Source organism: Anas platyrhynchos, chromosome 11 (assembly GCF_047663525.1).
Source record: "Anas platyrhynchos isolate ZD024472 breed Pekin duck chromosome 11, IASCAAS_PekinDuck_T2T, whole genome shotgun sequence".
NCBI lineage: Eukaryota > Metazoa > Chordata > Aves > Anseriformes > Anatidae > Anas > Anas platyrhynchos.
Genome location: NC_092597.1, coordinates 7,687,067 through 7,704,853, shown reverse-complemented (window position 1 = coordinate 7,704,853; position 17,787 = coordinate 7,687,067). Strand labels below are relative to the sequence as shown.

The window sequence follows — 17,787 nt, the reverse complement described above, 5'->3', positions numbered from 1 at the left end:
CATTTGTCAATGCAGATAATATCTCCATCATGAGAAATATCCAAAATTCTTTACCTTAATTACAGTTGCCTATTTATGTTTTAATTGATTACTACCCTGTGTTAGCCAAGGGGTCAACAGAACATAAGTGTATTATAGCATTATAAGAAACTTCCAATATCACAGGGTTTGTTTCATAGAGATCTTATACCATATTCATGCATTTTTTGTAAATCAAAAATTGTGTTTTTTAAGGGGTATGGATGAAGAGAGGGTGATTTCCAGTTCATCTCCAACTAACAGTACTAAACCAGATCATTCACAGCTTCATTATCCAAGTAATACAGTAAATTGGCACCTTGTATTTCACTTCTACAGTGACATGTAATATCAATACTCACACTGTGATGGGCAGATTTTTAGCATCCTCCTTTGTTCCTGTCAGAGAGATGCTAAAAGTTGGTTCTATCTGCTTGCCTTGGATTTCATTGATGAAGTGGATCTTGAACTGATAATGATAGACTGTAGAAAGGAAGAATTTAGACAGTGACGAGTTAAATGGTCAAAAAAGCAATAGATTTCTCAGACAAAATAATTACGCCTTTCAATGCAGAAACTTGACTGATACTTCCATTTTATTTTTAATCAATTTTGTTAAAATTAAAGCTTTGTTTTTTTATTGTTGCTGTGTTGCATTATCCCCTAGGGTCTTGGGGCCCCATTGCTCTATTTAAAAGGGAGGGAGGTGGGGAGGAGGAAACCTAGGCAGAGTTCTCTTTTAGAAGAAAACATTCTTCCTTGGGAAATATTTCACCTTTTCTGAACTTTAATTGTTAGAAAGTCTGGCAAGCTCTCTATCCAGCTAGCAAAGAATACTTACAACTGGACTTGATTAGGGATTGTACAGCACAGGTTGAAGACTTTATGCGATTTTGTCGGGCTTTTTCTCTGACTAGCTAGAAAATCTCCCTGCAAAACAGAGGGCTAGTGAACTTTCCTTGACTGCAGAATGATACATTGTGCTTAACACGCATCTGTTAACAATATGACTTTGTTCAAGCACGTTATTCTAAGAAAGTTGTCATTAGTGCTTTGAGGTTTGGTGGTTTCTAGAAGAATAGTGTTTAGGAAAGTCTTTGAACGGGAAAAAAAAACAAAAAACAAAAAACAAACAAACAAAAAAAAACGACATGCTTCTGAGAATAAAGAATGCCTAAGGAATCATCAGTGTACTGAGTATGAGTGGTTTGACATTTAGTAAATTATGAGGAAGAAAAACAAGAAAGAAAAAAAAAAACACCATACAATTAGAGACCATGTGCACACAAATATTGTCAGCTAGATTTGAAGGTCCAACACTTCTGTCTGGTGATTTACCAAAATAAAAGATTTGGCAGTAACTGTTTAAATTTACTATGGAAAAGTTGTTGGGTGAGGATGGCACTTCAGTGTGTTCATCTTGAAGATATCCAAGCACGATGGCTCTTAATTTAGTTTTGACACCAACATCAAATCTACTATTTTCTAAATAAAAGTATTAACAACCAATGCTTTTATTTTACACACCACTTATCAGGATATACTATTTGTATAAAAGTAAAGCCAGGCATTCAATTGTATTGGTGATAGTCAGCTTTAAAGCATTTCTGCAGAGTGAAATGTTGCTTTGCTCTCTGCCAACTGCCTTCTTGACGAAAGTGGTAGATTTACTTGTTAATGAAGGAAACCCTAAGTAACTTTTATTTAACAAAGACCAGAGAGCACTTGGTTAGAATTAAGAGGTGATGTGTTTATCCTTGCACTGTAGTCCAACTACACATGCAAAACTGTTAAACATTGTAGCACAGTAGTTTTTGAGAAGAAAGGTGCTCTGTCCTCATTTCTTCTCACCCACTCCATGTTTCACTGATGATGCTACTGCTCTGAGTGGCACAGCTGTCCTACTAAGGGAATAATCTTTTCATGTATAGTTTACAGATAGATTTTTGTAGAGCTCTGAATTCTCATAATGGAAGGTATTCTCTAGAAAAATTATGTTTTTGTATTGTTTCATAGTTACTGCATGTTAGTGAACAATGTATTTTCTTTTGAGAAGGTGCCACTGTGCAGAAAGCAAAATGGATGATTCTTTGCTGGCAACCACAAAAGCAAACCCGATGAGGACAAAGTGGGCAGACACTTGTTTATGGATCACTTATTACTATCTTGCCTTGCTCTGAGTTTTATATTCATGTGAAAGTTGATTGCTGTAACATATGTTCTTAATGTCTTATAAAAGCTTAGCCTTTTGCTGTGGTTATTATGATGCTTGCTCTAAGGAAAAAGGTGAGTGTATTTGTATAAAAGCTCTGGTTGACTCAGGGTCCCAATCATGGCCTTATTATGAATGTTAACTTCTTTGTAACAACTGCTTTTTTGTTTGTTTAAGCTGGATTAACGAATGCTTCAGAATATAATCCATTAACTTGAAAAATCGAATGTCAGATTTCATGAAGAAATATAAAGCATTGTGAGATTTAATGCTGAGTTTCTCAAATTTCTTCTGTTTGAGTCTTTCTCATGATCTTCAAACATTTTTTTTTAAGAGTATTACAAAGATCACTTTATACACATCCTCCCGCAGTTGCTGCCTTGTTTTGGAACTTTTATGAAAGGAAACTATTGTCTGGGGGTATTGGTATCTGGGTACATGCCAACAACTTTTTTTCTTAAAGGAAAACCATTTCCAAGCATAAAAATGAAACATGTTTGAAATGGAAAACAATGCCAACAAGAAATAGTTGCAGCTTGTGGTAAAATACCTATTTCCATACCCAGAGAAAAAAAAACATTGCAGAGATGGTATTTCTGTGTCCAGGTGTGTGGTGGTGGATTCAGGGTCATCAGAGCAATGCACTTTCCCAGTTCTGATGGTGACTTAACTGTGCTGCAGCAAAATAACACTGAAAACTAGACACAGCCTTTAAAAATATGTAAATCTACCACAAGCAGCTTCCTGTGGCATTTATAAAAAAAAAAAAAAAAAGTGTAAGGAGATCCAGAAGATTCAGCTGCTCTGAGTGTCAGTCAGGGCTGAGCAGATGTCTCTGTGGTCATCACCATGTAGTTCACAGCTGTATGTGGAAGACTTCCAAAATTATTTTAATAGTACATTAATTTTAATAATTTTAATCTGTGGTATGGCAGTTGAGTAAAAACTGCCAGTTGAGTTAAGTAAAAACTTCTTTACTGAAAGGGTTGTTAGGCACTGGAACAGGCTGCCCAGGGAGGTGGTGGAGTCACCATCCCTGGAAGTCTTCAAAAGACGTTTAGATGTAGAGCTTAGGGATATGGTTTAGTGGGGACTGTTAGTGTTAGGTTAGAGGTTGGACTCGATGATCTTGAGGTCTCTTCCAACCTAGAAATTCTGTGATTCTGTGTGATTGAGCACCAGGCACTGTGGGAAAACGAGCTGTGTAATAGAAGCAGGATCATTTTACACTTCTCCTCAGGATCCCTCCAGGCCCCCTTTCTGGCTGTGCCCCGCTGAAGGGGCAGCCCTCGGTGGTGTGAGGTGCTGAGGGGAACCCCCTGTTTGGTGGTTCTGGGCTGGGGGAGCCTGAGGAAGACGGGCTGTGGTGGTGAGTGGGCTGTGGGATGGCACCAGCCTGAGGGGCCAAGGCAGCGTCTCCTCCATGCCTGGTGGCCTGCGGCTGTGAGCGGTGCCCCGGGCCAGGGGCCAGGCGGCCATTTTGTGCTGCCCGCCTCAGCCTAATGACTGCCTTCGGAGGAGGTGGTGAGGGGAAGCATGACGCGCTGAAAGGCCCTGCACCAAAAATAACTTGGAAGAAAGGCATCCTGCTGTTGGTCACACATGGTCCTGCTTTAAAACGTATGTAAAACCTCCTGGTGGCATGTGGAGGTCTGCTCAACAGCAGGAGTGGCCTTGTGGGCTCCCTGACAACTGAGGGTTAACTGGCCTGCAGCCAGGCCCAGGCCATTTTGTGAGGAGATGGGCAGATGGGCGTCATTTCCCTGTCAGACTGCATCCCTCTATCTGATTGTGCAGGCAGTATGGATTCTCTCTTTGAGCCTACGTAGTTACGGTGCTCTTGACAAAATAATTTAATAGAGATAAAGCCTGGAGTACCAGTCACTTTTAGTGCCACAGTTCTGCCCTGTTAAAGTCCATCTATTCTGCTCTCTGTCCATTGTCTGAAAAGTAATAATTCGTGTGTAGCCTTGTAGACCATCTACAGACAAAATTTGGGAAAAGTTGGAAGAGAAGGTTTTACAGGCTTCTCAGAGCAATTGTGCTTCTTTGACTTGGCTGTATAGCTCCATATGCTGTAACCAATTCACACAAGCCAGTTATAGGAAAATCCTGTAGATCAGGGCCCTAAGCAGCTCTGAGGCCCCAGAGCCACAGCAAGCTTTTTCCTGTAAAATATTAAGAGTCAAGATCTTGATGAAAGGGTATCAGGAAATCCTACTGGGATTCTTAATTGTCTCAGCAAATTGATTATTACCATAGATTTTATAAGCTTTAATAAATGAGTAAACAGAATCACAAAGCCTAGGCTCATTATCCCATTTTGTTATCAGTCTGGAGACTGCAACAGGCATTCCCACGAACCTTTGAAAGGCATACGTGCTCTTGTTTTCAAAAAGAGCCGTCTGCTTTTTGGGAGCCGTTCCTCCCTGATGTTGTAGCCCAATGTGTTGCACCGGTTCTTCCTACAGCTGAGGCACATTCCTTTGTCAAAAGTGTTGATGTCGTTGCACCAGTATGCTGTGCTTTGCTTGTCGTTGTGAAGCAGAGAGTCGATGAACAAATGAACTGACCTCTCATGGGCACATTTCACGGTTTGAGTGATGCCTGAAAAAAACATGACCAGTAATTTTGCATGCCCTTTTTAGCATTCCAGCTACAGAGCAGCTAACTGTTCGTATATCTTACTGTTCTTCTCACATCCTTCGTGCTTACTAAAACCTCATGAATTTGTCTCAGAAATCATACATGTAACAACCATACTTCTGGGATCATCCAAAGATAGCTTGACTGAACCAACAGGTTAATAAAATTGAATAATTTGCTGCTTAAATTTTAGTCTGCCTGTACAAGACTCTAAATATGAGCCTTGATTTCATTGTCATGGCTGTTCAGTTAATAATGAAATACAGTATGAGACTACATGCAGTCTTTCACCATACAGTATTAAAGGCAGCAATCTCATTCTGAATGATTGAATACTAACTTTTGGATGCTTACATGGTAAAGTCATTTTGGCCCCATCAGATTGACAGACTAATGTTGAATTTTGCTAGCTGCTACTACTGGGGAAAAAGCAAAAAATGTATTAAATACATTATATGTATTAAGTACATAGATATGCTTTTAAGACAAATATATGTTTTCCTCTTTTCCTAAAAGGAAATTTTACTTTTAAAAGATTTCAAATTAGAATTTAATGTTCATTTTTAATTGAAAAAAAATAAAAATCAAATGAAAAATGAAAAAAAAATCAAATTATGAAAGTTATTCTGTGCAATTAGGATATGTCACTGTGGATTTTTTATACACGTCTTCACTGATAAGCTTTCTAGATTTTCACATGTACTGTGAATTATTTTCTAAGATGGTCTACTTTTATATAGTGTGATATTTCAGAAATTTTTGCAGTGTGTTATGCTGCTTGTACTCTTCTTTTTTTGTTGTTGTTGATGTTTGTTTGTTTGTTGTTCAGTGAAAAGTTCTGTTTGTCACAGTGCATCAGTACCTTTACCTTTTTTCAGTATGTTGCATCAGTTTCTCTGTACATTTATGTTCAGGTACATTGGAACTCATCTTCTATAAATATAAACCCTATAAACCTGGAACGCTGGTAGTTGAGTCCCAGAAAAAGCATCACCCGCTGTGCAGTTGAAGGACAGTGACGTGGGAAAAGGTGAATAAAGAAGGTGAGTAGTACAGCCCTGTGTCTTGATTTGAAATAATTAATTGCACACTAGATGAATCTGGCGTAATTAGAATAACTTTTCTCATTTCCTCTACCACCACAACAAATACCTTTTGAAAATTATTCAAAAGTGCTTGACACCATGGTGCTCACTGCCTGATTTTCAGAAGTGCTAGGCAGCCACGTTTCTTACCAGTCAGTAAGAACAATTTGAACTCAATACATGTAAAAATCACCAAATTCTAGAAAAGAAACTTCCTTGCATATAAGGCAAGACAATTCTCCCATTAGATACTGTTTTAAGACCACAGGTCTATGCAGTTTCCCCCTATGCTGTTAGTCCAGCTACAGCGCTGCTTCCCTCACGGCCCAATTGGTTCTTACCAGTGATTCCATATTGTGCAATGTGGTTGTAGACATGCATAATGTGACAGCCAGGCTGAAAGGTGCCTCCGTTGGGATAAAAGTCAAAATGGGCCACAGGCTGTTTGATGCCAACGCTGAGACCCATGTGCTGTTTAGTGAATGTATGAATTGCATCTACGAAGTTTGCATCATCTGGAGATAAACGGTCTGTTGGTGACATTCCTTCAAACAAGGGGCCAGCAGGGTCAAGGCCTACAATAAATGCAAATAATCCAATTGTGATGTAGTACAGATGGATTTTTCCTATACTGTTTTGAGAAAAGACTCTGATAAATATTTAAAAACATACAGTGCTGGTAGTTTACAAGGTCTTTGACTGACAAAAACAATGGTAGGAACACTTGTACTGTGTGGTGTACATGGTTACACCAAAAGGTAAAATAAACACGGGTGCTGTAATAAACAGTAACTGCTGCATGCACAAGGACACAGGCTCAGAGATAGATGTGTTTGTTATAGACAAACCATGCTTGCTACTGCTTTGTCTTTTGAGGGATGTTTACTTAATTTTGTTCTTTGATACTCTAGAGGTCATGCATTTCAGAGGCTCTTTTGAAGACAGCAGTCCCACAACAAGGGTGACTTTTAGCCCACATTTGAGACTTGTAATTTTATAAAACTTCACTTTTTGATTCAAGAGCTCTGTCTGGTAGATGCTGTTTATAATAGTTTCTCAGTGTTAAAAGATTTCAAATTATTACAGTGTTCAGGAAAATAATATTCCAGTTAGAGATGTTGATTTTAGTCTACTGGATGCTTCTGTATAGGGCCCTTTTTGGGAACTGATTTATGGAAAAAGATTTCCTGTGTAGTTTAAAGCTGCTTTTTAGTTTTGAGAAGAAGCGACTAAATTTGAGATTCTTCAGCTGGTATTATGGAGTAATGTATTTGCATTGATGTAACAGGACAAGACTAATAGCAGAGGATACAAGTAGAGATGCCACCCCGAAGTCATGCCTTTTCCTTTTAATAGCTTTAATCAGTATGATTTTTTTTCAGCTTGTTACAAGTTGGAATAATTTTTGATGAAAAATGCATAAATTTGTAATAATAAATTAATGGTTTTGTTTAGCCATTATTAAGGCTTTATGTACTAATATGGTCTGAACAATCAGTGCTGCTGAGCTCAAGTTCTTCAGTGCGTACACAGGTGTAATATCATGACATATCACATAAAATAAGCTTCTTGGCATGCAGGCACCATCACAAGAACTGACTGAGCAAGGGACTATGGAATGGTGAATCAGGTCACAACTGGGACTTGAAGCTATCCAAGGGAGGTAGGCCTGGGGAAGGCAGCTTGAGCTGGAGGCGGGACTACTGAGAGTAGCCAAGGTTGGGTGGAAGCTTGAAGTGGATGTTACCTTATTTCTAAATCTTTCATTGTAATGGCAAACCCCAAGAGGGACTTGCGTTTGGACTTTAGATAATGTGTGGATTATGTTTTGGTCATGCAGGGGCACAGTATCAGATACTATAAGTTCTTAAGGCCAATTAACACGAAAGAGATTTTGTTTCAGGAAGATGCTCAGGATATTGTTCTCCAGATAGTTTGGGGTTATTGGTCTGACCCAAACCTTGGATCTAACTTTTTGTTTTGTTTTTGTTGATGGTGGGTTTTCTGTTGTTGTTTTGGTTTATCCCCCCATTGCTTTTTTCTTTTATTTTCTTGTGTACAAATTAAAATGCTGCATTTCTAATCTCTTCCAGTATTAGATCATGAACGAATGCATCTATCTTTAAGGGAACAGTAAAGTTATTTACATTCTTCTGTTTATTAAAATCAATCCTCGTTAAATGCTTTCTTGCAACACACACAAGGTGGTAGGTATTTACAGTGCATGCAGTTAGTTGTAAATGGCTTTCCATGCATGGTTTCCTTGGGTTTTAAAATATTATGCAAGTGGATTAAGTTGCCTATCCATGTGAGTATTTTAACTTTGGAGAGGATGCTGTTAGAAAAGGTGTCTACATACATTAATTTAGCTAGGGCCATGAGCCTAAAAAGACTTCATAAATTAAATGCAAGCTTTTAGCCAGCAGCTATAGGTAAATTTCCAGCAAAAATAACACTGTCAGTGTGATTAATAAAAATAGGATTGAAGAGTTCTTAGTTCTAATATAAACTATAATATGCCAAATATCTGTGTAATGTATGCAAAGAAATCAGTTGACTATTAAGCTTATTAAAGTAAGTAGTTTTTTGTTTTGTTTTGTTTTTTACCTGTAATTCTTCCGATCTTGGTTGTACCACTGATATAACTGCCGGCAAACCCTGAAACATGAGCTCCTAGGCTGTACCCAATTAGATGAACATTGCTTCTGGAAAATTGAATGGATTCCTGGAAGATAATAGCAGCTTGATTTAGATGGAGAAAATGTAAAAAGTAAACTAATAAACTAGTTACTACAAGGCAGGTATACCATGAATTATAACCCAAGAAATTTGTACATATGTTGATGCTGGAGGTGAAATGAGGTGTTTGGATCATGCACTAAATTTCTTTGCTGGCTGCGTGTTATTCTTTGCCTCCTTCTTATGCATCAGGAAAATGCATCTGGGCATTGCTGCTTATGTGGTATGCTCAGGAAAGTCATTAACAGAAATAGTAGGATTTTTGTTGCTGTTGGTTGCAAATGATGCAAATGTGTATTGCCTTTTGTATGCAGCATTTGACTTTCCTATGACTATAATGTGGATATAATCTATATGGCCTTTAATTTCAGCGTAAAACACTTTAATAGAAGTGTATCGCTTCTTTTGCCTGAGATGTTAATATATGCCAGATTAGAAGCCAAAGTATTACAACATTGTTCTGACATGCTAAGTAATACGATGATGATATTTCTTGGACTGATTTTTACAAAACTGGGTATCTGTTGTGAAACAAACCTAAGAAGCATTGGCCTCAGGCCCTTCTTTCTACCTAATCAATACTATCTAGTTCTTAAGCTGTCCACCTGAGCAGTGAAGCTCAAAATTGTTCTGGCTTGTAAAGAAAAATGTGTAATATTTTTCTTGCAGGAAAGGCAAACCTCTGTTTTAATTTCAGTGTGGATGCTGCCTGTCCCAGTGGAGAGCTTTTTCAGTCTCAATACTTATCTGTTGTGAAGATGAGGTGAAAGCTGACAACCTTCTTAGAGATCAGAATATCCATAATGACTTTCTTGGCAGCTGTTATTGAGATGGCTGTTATTGAGACTGTTATTGATCATGCCCTGTTTACACTTACACTAGGAGTGCTAAGATTTACTTTATTTTTATACTTAATTAAAATGTTGCACAGTGCTGCAGCTTTCGTTACATCCGCTGAGGATATTTCAAATCAGATTGAAGCACAGTGGAAAGATAGTTGCAGGAGGGTTTTTTAACTTTTATACACTTGAAGGGGTGCTTCTCAATGGAATGAAGCTTTACTACTTGAACACTGTCAGCTGAGTGGTGTAAAAAGTTATGGCATATTTAAATCCTGGAAGATATCATGGTACAAGAGAAGATACCTCCAATGCTATAGCAAACAGTCACTTATTCAAGCCTCGATTTTATTTTATTTTTTTTTTTTGCTGACACTGGAGAAATCACAGACTGTCTTTATTGTTGACAATGTTGTGTGTCCTGGGAACTGAACAAAGTCCACCTTTTGATTCATTCAATAATTAAACAGCTTCAAAATATGATTTTAGGTCTCTAGCAACTTAGACTACATTTGAGCAAGAGCTAAGCTCTCTTGTCACAAGGAAGAATGGTGACTCTGTCTTTTCTGCCTTTTCCTTTGTGCCTGCTGTCCCTAACTGGCTATATTGTCTGGTAACTCCTATCCCTGTCTTTTCCATTGAAAGCAGCTTAGTCCTTCAGTGGAATTTGCTGCAAACCTTTCATCTTTGCAGCATATTTCCCATCTACCCTAGACCTCACCACATTTAAATTAATGTATTAAAAATTTCATTGTAAGGTACAGAAATATAATCTCATTCCAAAACAGGTAGCTTGAATGGATAGGTGAAATACAAGTTGCGTAGGGTACATGCTTCGTATGTGCAAGTCTCTTTCTAGTGTTTTGCTCTCTGTGCTTTCAAAAATCGTGCTGGAGACCAGTGATCCCTTGCAGACTCTTTTATAACATTTCTAGTCTGGCAGCTGCAGGTATAGCTAAAACTGCTGTAAGACATGGCCTCTGCTTCCTACCTAGTGGGAGTTTTGATGAGTAGTCACTAGATCTGCATGGCTCTGTGCTCATTACTGCCTCTGTGCCATCTGCTTTGCTATGTATGTCTGTCCTCCTAAAATGTCTACCTTTACACTCGATCACCAAGCTATTATTTTTGAATAATCTATGGGAAACTAAGGCAAAAATCTAATATGATGTCATGCTCGAATTCTGCATTAGGCATAGGTCACATAACCTTGTGCTGAACTAGCTCCTTGCAAATGCCAGCGTGCCTGTTTGCAAAGTGTGGAACTTGCTCTGACTTTCTTCTACTAACCAGGTTCTGAACTTGAAATATTGAGTAGCTTTATAATGCAAAGAATGCCAGCTCTCTGCACACATGCTAATTGAAAAACTAAAGTAGCATGAAATGATCTCAACTCTAAAGACACATCAAAGTATTCTAATAAAAAAGACTACTTGCTTTTTTTTCTCTTGAATGATAAAATTTTTTTAGTCATATGAAAATTGATGGAAGAAAAATGTACAGCGTATTGCAGAAACGTAAGTGATTGCAATGAACAGCATTAGCCCTCAGAGTATTTCAGAAAGGCGGTAGAAGCATAAGAGCAGGTAAATAGGTCTTTTCTAAAGAAACACATTTTGACTTGGGCGCCCTTACCTCCAGCCATTCCAGGAAGTCTGCTATCTCCTGCCCTATGTGGCGGGTGTTCTGTACAGCAATGGGATAGTGCTGGTGTGCAAACGTAAGCCAATCTGCAATGATCACGTTAATTTGTTTATCCTGAGACTTCAGAGCTGCTGCCATTTTCCAAATCCAGTCTTCTAATATCCCATCCACCTGTTTTTGTTTTTGTTTAAAAAAAAAAAAAAGTCTTAAGAAAAAGCAGTATCTAACAAATATTTTGTGTGAAAAGCTCAAGGAAACATAAAATAAACAAGGTGAGTTAGTTCTGATAAATAGATTTTAGGGGCTTCAACATGCTTCATTGCTGAGAATCCTTGATTTTGGGTGGAGAAAAATCAAGATTTTATATGAACTGTATAATATTTTAGGTAGATTGATGTGAGCTCTTATCAATGAAATTATGTCCTTAAATATTCTTACATTTCCTGAGATAATTGGTATTAGTGATTAAAAAGAAAGACAGAAATGCCCAGCTACTTTCTGATTTCAGTAAGGAGCAGCTGTCCCTGTAAATTTAAGCTGAAGGGGAGAATGAGGAAAGCTGGAGTGTTGCAGACCAGTGAGTGTTTGCCTTCTATATTTGTTCTGTTATGAAATCCTCTTTTTTCAAGGACTGGATCAAACTTTCCTTATTGCTTCCAATTTGAAGGACCAGAATTACTATTTAATAAATCTCAGATTTAAGCTGAGCTGGTTGTGCATATTTCCTCAATCAATGGAACATACTAATCTCTTCTGGTCTTGTAACAGATTTTGGATGTGTTGGCTTTGGGTTTCCAAACATACTTCTTTCTCTAAGAGCCTAATACTTCTGTAGATTAAGTTAATGTGAACGTCGAGTGTCAATAGCAGCAGCCTCAGCTCCATAGTTCTTTTAGAAGGGTATAGGCTTTAAACAAATTCTTGTTTGGGAGGCTTGGCTAAATGAATCTGGGCAATATTCCATCTCTGCTGTTACACGCGTTGAGAGTTATGCACATCAAGTGTGTTGTTCGAGGTTTCTTTGACTGTGTATTTGCAGTGACCCAGTTGTATTTTGCCATCTTAAGTGATGACATTGGTTCTATGAGAATCAAAGATCTGTTCAAATGACATGACTTCCTATCCTTTCTTTTATTTCTTCTCCAGCTGAAATCAGATCAAAATTCACTGTAGCATGGCAATTCTGTTCATTTGAAGAAGGTTTTTGGTGGATTTTTTTTAACCATTTAACTTGAAGTAGTTCAGTGGTAATTCATTGACATTCAGGGCTTCAATTTCAGCAGAAAAAGCTTATAGAGATGTTCTCTTTAAAGCTGTACCTATGAGAAAGATGTGGGGAGATTGTGTGCGCTTTTTTCAGTAAGCGCACACAAAGCTTATCTGGCAGTAAACTTATCAGAGAAATTAAACTAGATTTCAGTCCTCCAGAGGCACAGCACATTAATTCAGCTGCTTGTTCGAACTCTGGCTTTAAACCAGGGATGAATCTAATTCCTGACATGGGACTCTCATATGAAAAATTGCTTGTTGAGTGTTCCTTCAGAATCTCAGTGGAGAATACCCACTTTGTAGTATTTCTAGCCATGATTGCTACTAGGGAAATCCACCATATTTCAGATCCCAGTCTTTCTTCCAAAGTTGCTTTTGGCACTAGCATAATGAAGAGGAAAGTATATCAAATCAGGTGTAGTTTGAATTTAAAAAAAAAAAGAAAGTGAGTTCATACCGACCAGCCATGGACTATCATCACCAGAGGAAGAGAGGCATTGAAACTGCATTTGTCAAGAGTCTCCAACTGATTGAACAAAATCTGACATCCTTCTTCAGTTTTATCTGTATAGAGTTGAAATTTGGTTTCTAAGCTTTGCTGATCTTTCTTAGTTCTGGTGTTCTCACTCTGGGATTCCAGTGCCTCTGAAATGAAATTCATAATAACAGTCAGAATAGGATGGAATCTAAAACCTGGAGTAGTTACTAATGAGACAGTTTATAACATAAAGTAAACTAGTAAGATTGAAACTCTAGCTACATGTAATAGCTACCTACTCCAGATGGCTCTAAACTGTACATTAGGTTAAAAAGTGTTTTCTTTTGATGCTTGAGGTGGTCCAGGTGTGCATCCGAGGCCATCTATTTGGACAATAACAAACTATTCGAGAACATAATAAACTATTCTTCTAAAAGCATGTAAGCCTTTATTCTGCAAGTACATTTGGTGATGGGATACTCCCATGTTTATGTTTTTGCAGTAGTGGCATCTTATACAACACAAAGAACACTAACGTGAAAGCATTCTGGTTTTAGATTGGGCTATTTTTGCCACATGTCAATCTTGTTAGAAATTTGATTCGAGTTTTTATTTTGGTCCAGTAAAAAACATGATCCAAGCAGCATATTTAATTTGGTTCAGTGAATGATTATCCTGGCAATAAAGCTCCCAAACTGAACTGAACTGGATGTGCACTGTTTTCCTTCTTACACTAATTATTATACATTCAAAGTAACGCCAGACGATGTTATGTTTCATAGCTAGGAAATATTAGAGAATCCCTTTAGCCAAGTTAGAAATCTCTTCAGCCATCTACAAGAGCTGGAATTGAAAAATCTTCAAAGTTAGTGAAGGTTTGGGCATGAAAATTCTTAGCTTCAGCATTTAATGTTTTTCTTTAATGGCACTTCTGTAATAGCTATTTAGGACTAAGAGTGATAATTTCTCAGTTAAAAGTCTACTTAGGAGCATTTCTATTGGATTTTTTGCTGGGAGAGGACTGCTTCTGATGAGAGTAATATCAGGAGAAGGTGAAGATCTAGCTAAAGAACAGAAAATTGGAAAGAGGTTTAATGATGTTGGTGTTCTTAACCTCTAATGACTTCAGGGCTCGGTGAGTAGTCTACACAAAAATAAGCACTGTGCTCTATTTTTTAGTACAAAAAGAAAAACACAAAAAATACATAATTTGTCTGTTCCTTTGTACACATCCTTTCTTTGGTTTATGCCTTATTTTCACCTTTTCTCAGTGCTTGTTACAATGCTAAGACATTTTGTCACTCTCTATTGTTTGTACATACTACAGAAAGCAATCATAAAAAGCTGCTTTCTTTATACATCCACTGTGAAAATGTTTTTGTTGCTTTAATGGATTAGCTTTTGGCTTGCCAAAAGCAAAGTAAGTCTGAGAGAGGGAATTAAAAATACAGTTTAAACTTCATGGCTGTCAAAAGTGAAAATTTCCAATAGGATCTATTGTGTTAATACACAAAGAACTGCTTCAACCTATTAATCCATGTAATGACTTGGAGAAAGAAATATTGTCTAAAGAGGTTGGCTCCTATAACACTTCAGCTAAAAATGTAATGCCAGTGACTCAGTGACATGATCAAAGGGAGCTGCAAAGTTTCATAGGTCAGTTTGCAAAAACTGTAAAATAAAACTGCTGAAAATTTGCCTGAACTAGTTGCAGCTGAGAGTGCCAAGATCATCTCCAACTCCAAGAAGTTTCCTTTTGGAAAAGTAGCTCTTACCTAGATTGAGTGACTTGCTGGCTGACTTCCCTGGTTCTCTGAAGATCTTAGTCCAACACGAATCCTTCAGGAAAGTCAGCCCAGCATGGGCACAGAGATCCATGAGCTATGATAAATTAGCTTTGTGCAGAGCAGCATGGTAATCACAAGCAAGAAAGGTTGTTATGACTTCTTGATGCTCCAGAGGAGATTCAGCCTTTTACCCTTCCTTTGTGTCTATGAGATCTGGTAAGACTGTAACTGAAGACTGTCTTTGTAAATACCACTTAATTTGAAGGTAGCAAGGTTTCTTGTATAACATGTTGAGGTTAGTTTTGGGAGAGGAACCAAAATGCTATTAGATTTGAGCTGGGATAATTACATTGTTTGTTTGTTTGCTGAAGGGAAACCAAAGGACTGATTCCCAGTTGAACAAAAACATTTTTATCATCTGGGATTATAAAGAAAAAAAAAAAAAAAAGAGAGAGAGAGAAGAGAAGAAAAAAAAAAAGACCTGTGTTCCTGGTAGTGGTAGCTCTAGTAGCCATCTGAATGCTATGCACATTGGCATGTGCAAGGTATAAATTCATTTATTGTTTCCCGCTACCTTATTCCCATTATTAGAGTTTATTGCCTTAGGTGATTGCAGTCCTGCTTCTAATAACTCCAAACTAAGATGAAAGGACCATGTGAAGAATAATAAGAAAGCTACTAAATGTGAAGAAACAATTTCTGACTTGGATTGAATCACCTCAGCAGATGAGAAGTTACATGTTTTTCTTAACTACAGAATTTTTGGTTCTACTTTTGCCTGCTTTACTGGAAAGTATGCAAAGGTCTGTACACTGGCAATGATTTGAAACCATGAAATATTGTATGCTTTTTGGGAGAAAGAGATCCAGAATCTAAGTATTAGTTTCTGCATCATGTTTGAATGGGCATAAAAATGCCACACTAAAATACCTGTTTCATGTCACAAAATCTGCCTGAAGATGTCTTGGGAATGAGAATGACAAAATACTGTGGAACTATTTAATGTTAGGAGCAAAATTTTAATGGTTGCTAAATCATAGGTTTTAAATTAATCTCACAGTACAGCATTAAAACCTTTGATTTAAATTATCATTCCCAATTAAGGAAAGTGATTTTTTTCTGAGAAAAATGAGGTTCAGCATCCTTCCTGTCATGGAATTCTGCAGGAAGTGTTTCTTAATAAGGGCTCACTGAAGAGGACTGAAGAGAACTTCTCAATGGCACTCACCTAATCCATAGGTAATTGCAAAATTAATTAAGTAAACCTGAACGGAAGCTGAACTTTGGGCTGTTGGTATGTTAAGGATACTTGAAAATCATACGCGCAAGCATACGTCCACACCCCACTACCTAGACATGATATATTTTTCTGAATTGCCTTCTGACTCTTGCTGCAGTCACTCCTTATGTTTGTCAGGGGATTTGTCTGAGCCTTAGGAAATCTGCAGTCATCTTATAGGTGGCTTGCCACTTTTCCATACATTAAAATGTTTCCAAAAGAGTGCTTACATGTATGTATTATGATATTCCAATGTGACCACTTTCCAACACATTTGAGAAACAAGTGACACAACTACTGCAATTCCCAGAATTAGGCATTTCTGTGGAGAAATTGAGTGAAGGCATTGGCATGTTGGTGATTTTTCTTTGGGCCACGGCAAGTGGACTGTACCACTGCCTCAATTCCAATAGCCAGATATTTATTTATTTTTAATACTTAGAAGAGAAGCTAATGACAAGGAAGCGTTCAGGTCCCTCAATTTAATAAATATTTCCCTTATAGGTATTCTTGCCAGAACCATAGTTGTCACATAGCAGTTGGCTATCAGAAAACCTTTTCACTAACCCCCCTTACTTTCTTTAGAAGCACCTGTCCTAATCCCCAGACTCTGTGGTTTCTAAGCAAATCCATTTGGTAAAGCTGACACAAAACACCACAAGAAAATGACAGGCTCTTAGAACAAGCATGAAAGTAGTACAAAATTTAAGCAACATTACGTAAACTGTAAAGAAATGGTAGGTTTCATCAGGTGTGTATTTACCTAAGCATTTTGCATCTCTTTGAACAAGGTTTCCTGTACAATAGCTGATGCAAATAGAAAGGTACAACACACAATAATCATAGATATTCTGCATCAGGACTGGACTTCTGCCTTTCAAAAATGTGTTGAACCAAAAACATGATAGGATAGGACTGGAAACATTTAAGAGAGCATTTGTTTGCTTTTATATTACTGACTTACAGCCATATATTGACGCAGGACGGGCAGAACTGTCAGCAGAGTCCCATATCCCTATAATTTTCTAGTTACTGCCTTTTTAACTTAATTTCTGGCATGCAGGGTATTGGAGAAAGCAGAAAATGTAGTGTTTGGTTCAGTAGTAATGGAACTGTGATTTAAAAAGTGCTATTAACATGTTAATAAGGAGTTAAGACCTACAATAATAGGTCTCAGTCTGTCTTTCTCTCTTCTTTAAAGTCAGAACACTTTCCAAAGGAAAAGTAATTTGGAAAAAATACCCAGCACTGAATTTATGGCATATACAAGAACTGTAAAATATGTTCAGAATATTCAGTGCAGATCATTGTTTAGTACGATTTGTTGCTTGGTGGCCTTAGACATAAAGGAGTGCAAGTAACTCAGAAATTGCTTATCAAAAATAATTGCTAAGACCCGTGTCATTCCTTTTAAATTCTATACTTATGTACCTGCTGCTGCTGTTTATTTAAAATTGCCACTCTTGAAAGCATTTGAGCAGATGGTAGAGATAGATACAAACAGTCTTCTGTAGAGTGCCTTAAATGGCAGTATTTGGGGATCTGGAGGGAAAAAATGAGAACGTAAAAGCAGAAGTTTTGCTAAGAATTTTGACAAGATGATGAAACACATGAAATAGTTATCATAGTTTGATTTCCTCTTGCTGCTGTTTGCCTCAACTATTCAGTTGTGTCTCTTATATCAGTCAGTTGTGAATCACGTAATAGATTTACTGATGGTTTCAATAAAGGAAGGAGTAAAGTGAAGTATAACTTGTCTTTCAAGAGACAAAAATTAGCAGATTTTTTCTG

The 17,787-nt window shown here is 37.5% G+C and overlaps 1 protein-coding gene and 1 long non-coding RNA gene across 3 annotated transcripts in view; one reads left to right on the top strand and one right to left on the bottom strand.

The window, feature by feature from the left end:
- The window catches only part of LIPC (lipase C, hepatic type), a 71,924-nt gene that overhangs the window by 3,343 nt on the left and 50,794 nt on the right, over positions 1-17,787 (bottom strand). For both annotated transcript variants that reach the window (XM_013104950.5, XM_005025440.6), the window contains exons 3-8: positions 12,910-13,097; positions 11,175-11,354; positions 8,569-8,686; positions 6,303-6,536; positions 4,595-4,837; positions 381-501 (exon numbers count right to left, since the gene is read on the bottom strand). In XM_013104950.5, coding sequence (XP_012960404.1) covers positions 381-501; positions 4,595-4,837; positions 6,303-6,536; positions 8,569-8,686; positions 11,175-11,354; positions 12,910-13,097 — 1,084 coding nt within the window. The remainder of the gene's footprint in view (positions 1-380; positions 502-4,594; positions 4,838-6,302; positions 6,537-8,568; positions 8,687-11,174; positions 11,355-12,909; positions 13,098-17,787) is intronic.
- The window catches only part of LOC140003397 (uncharacterized), a 67,699-nt gene continuing 50,408 nt past the window's right edge, over positions 497-17,787 (top strand). The window contains exons 1-2 of the long non-coding RNA XR_011811925.1: positions 497-3,850; positions 5,791-5,919. This is a non-coding gene — a long non-coding RNA (uncharacterized lncRNA). The remainder of the gene's footprint in view (positions 3,851-5,790; positions 5,920-17,787) is intronic.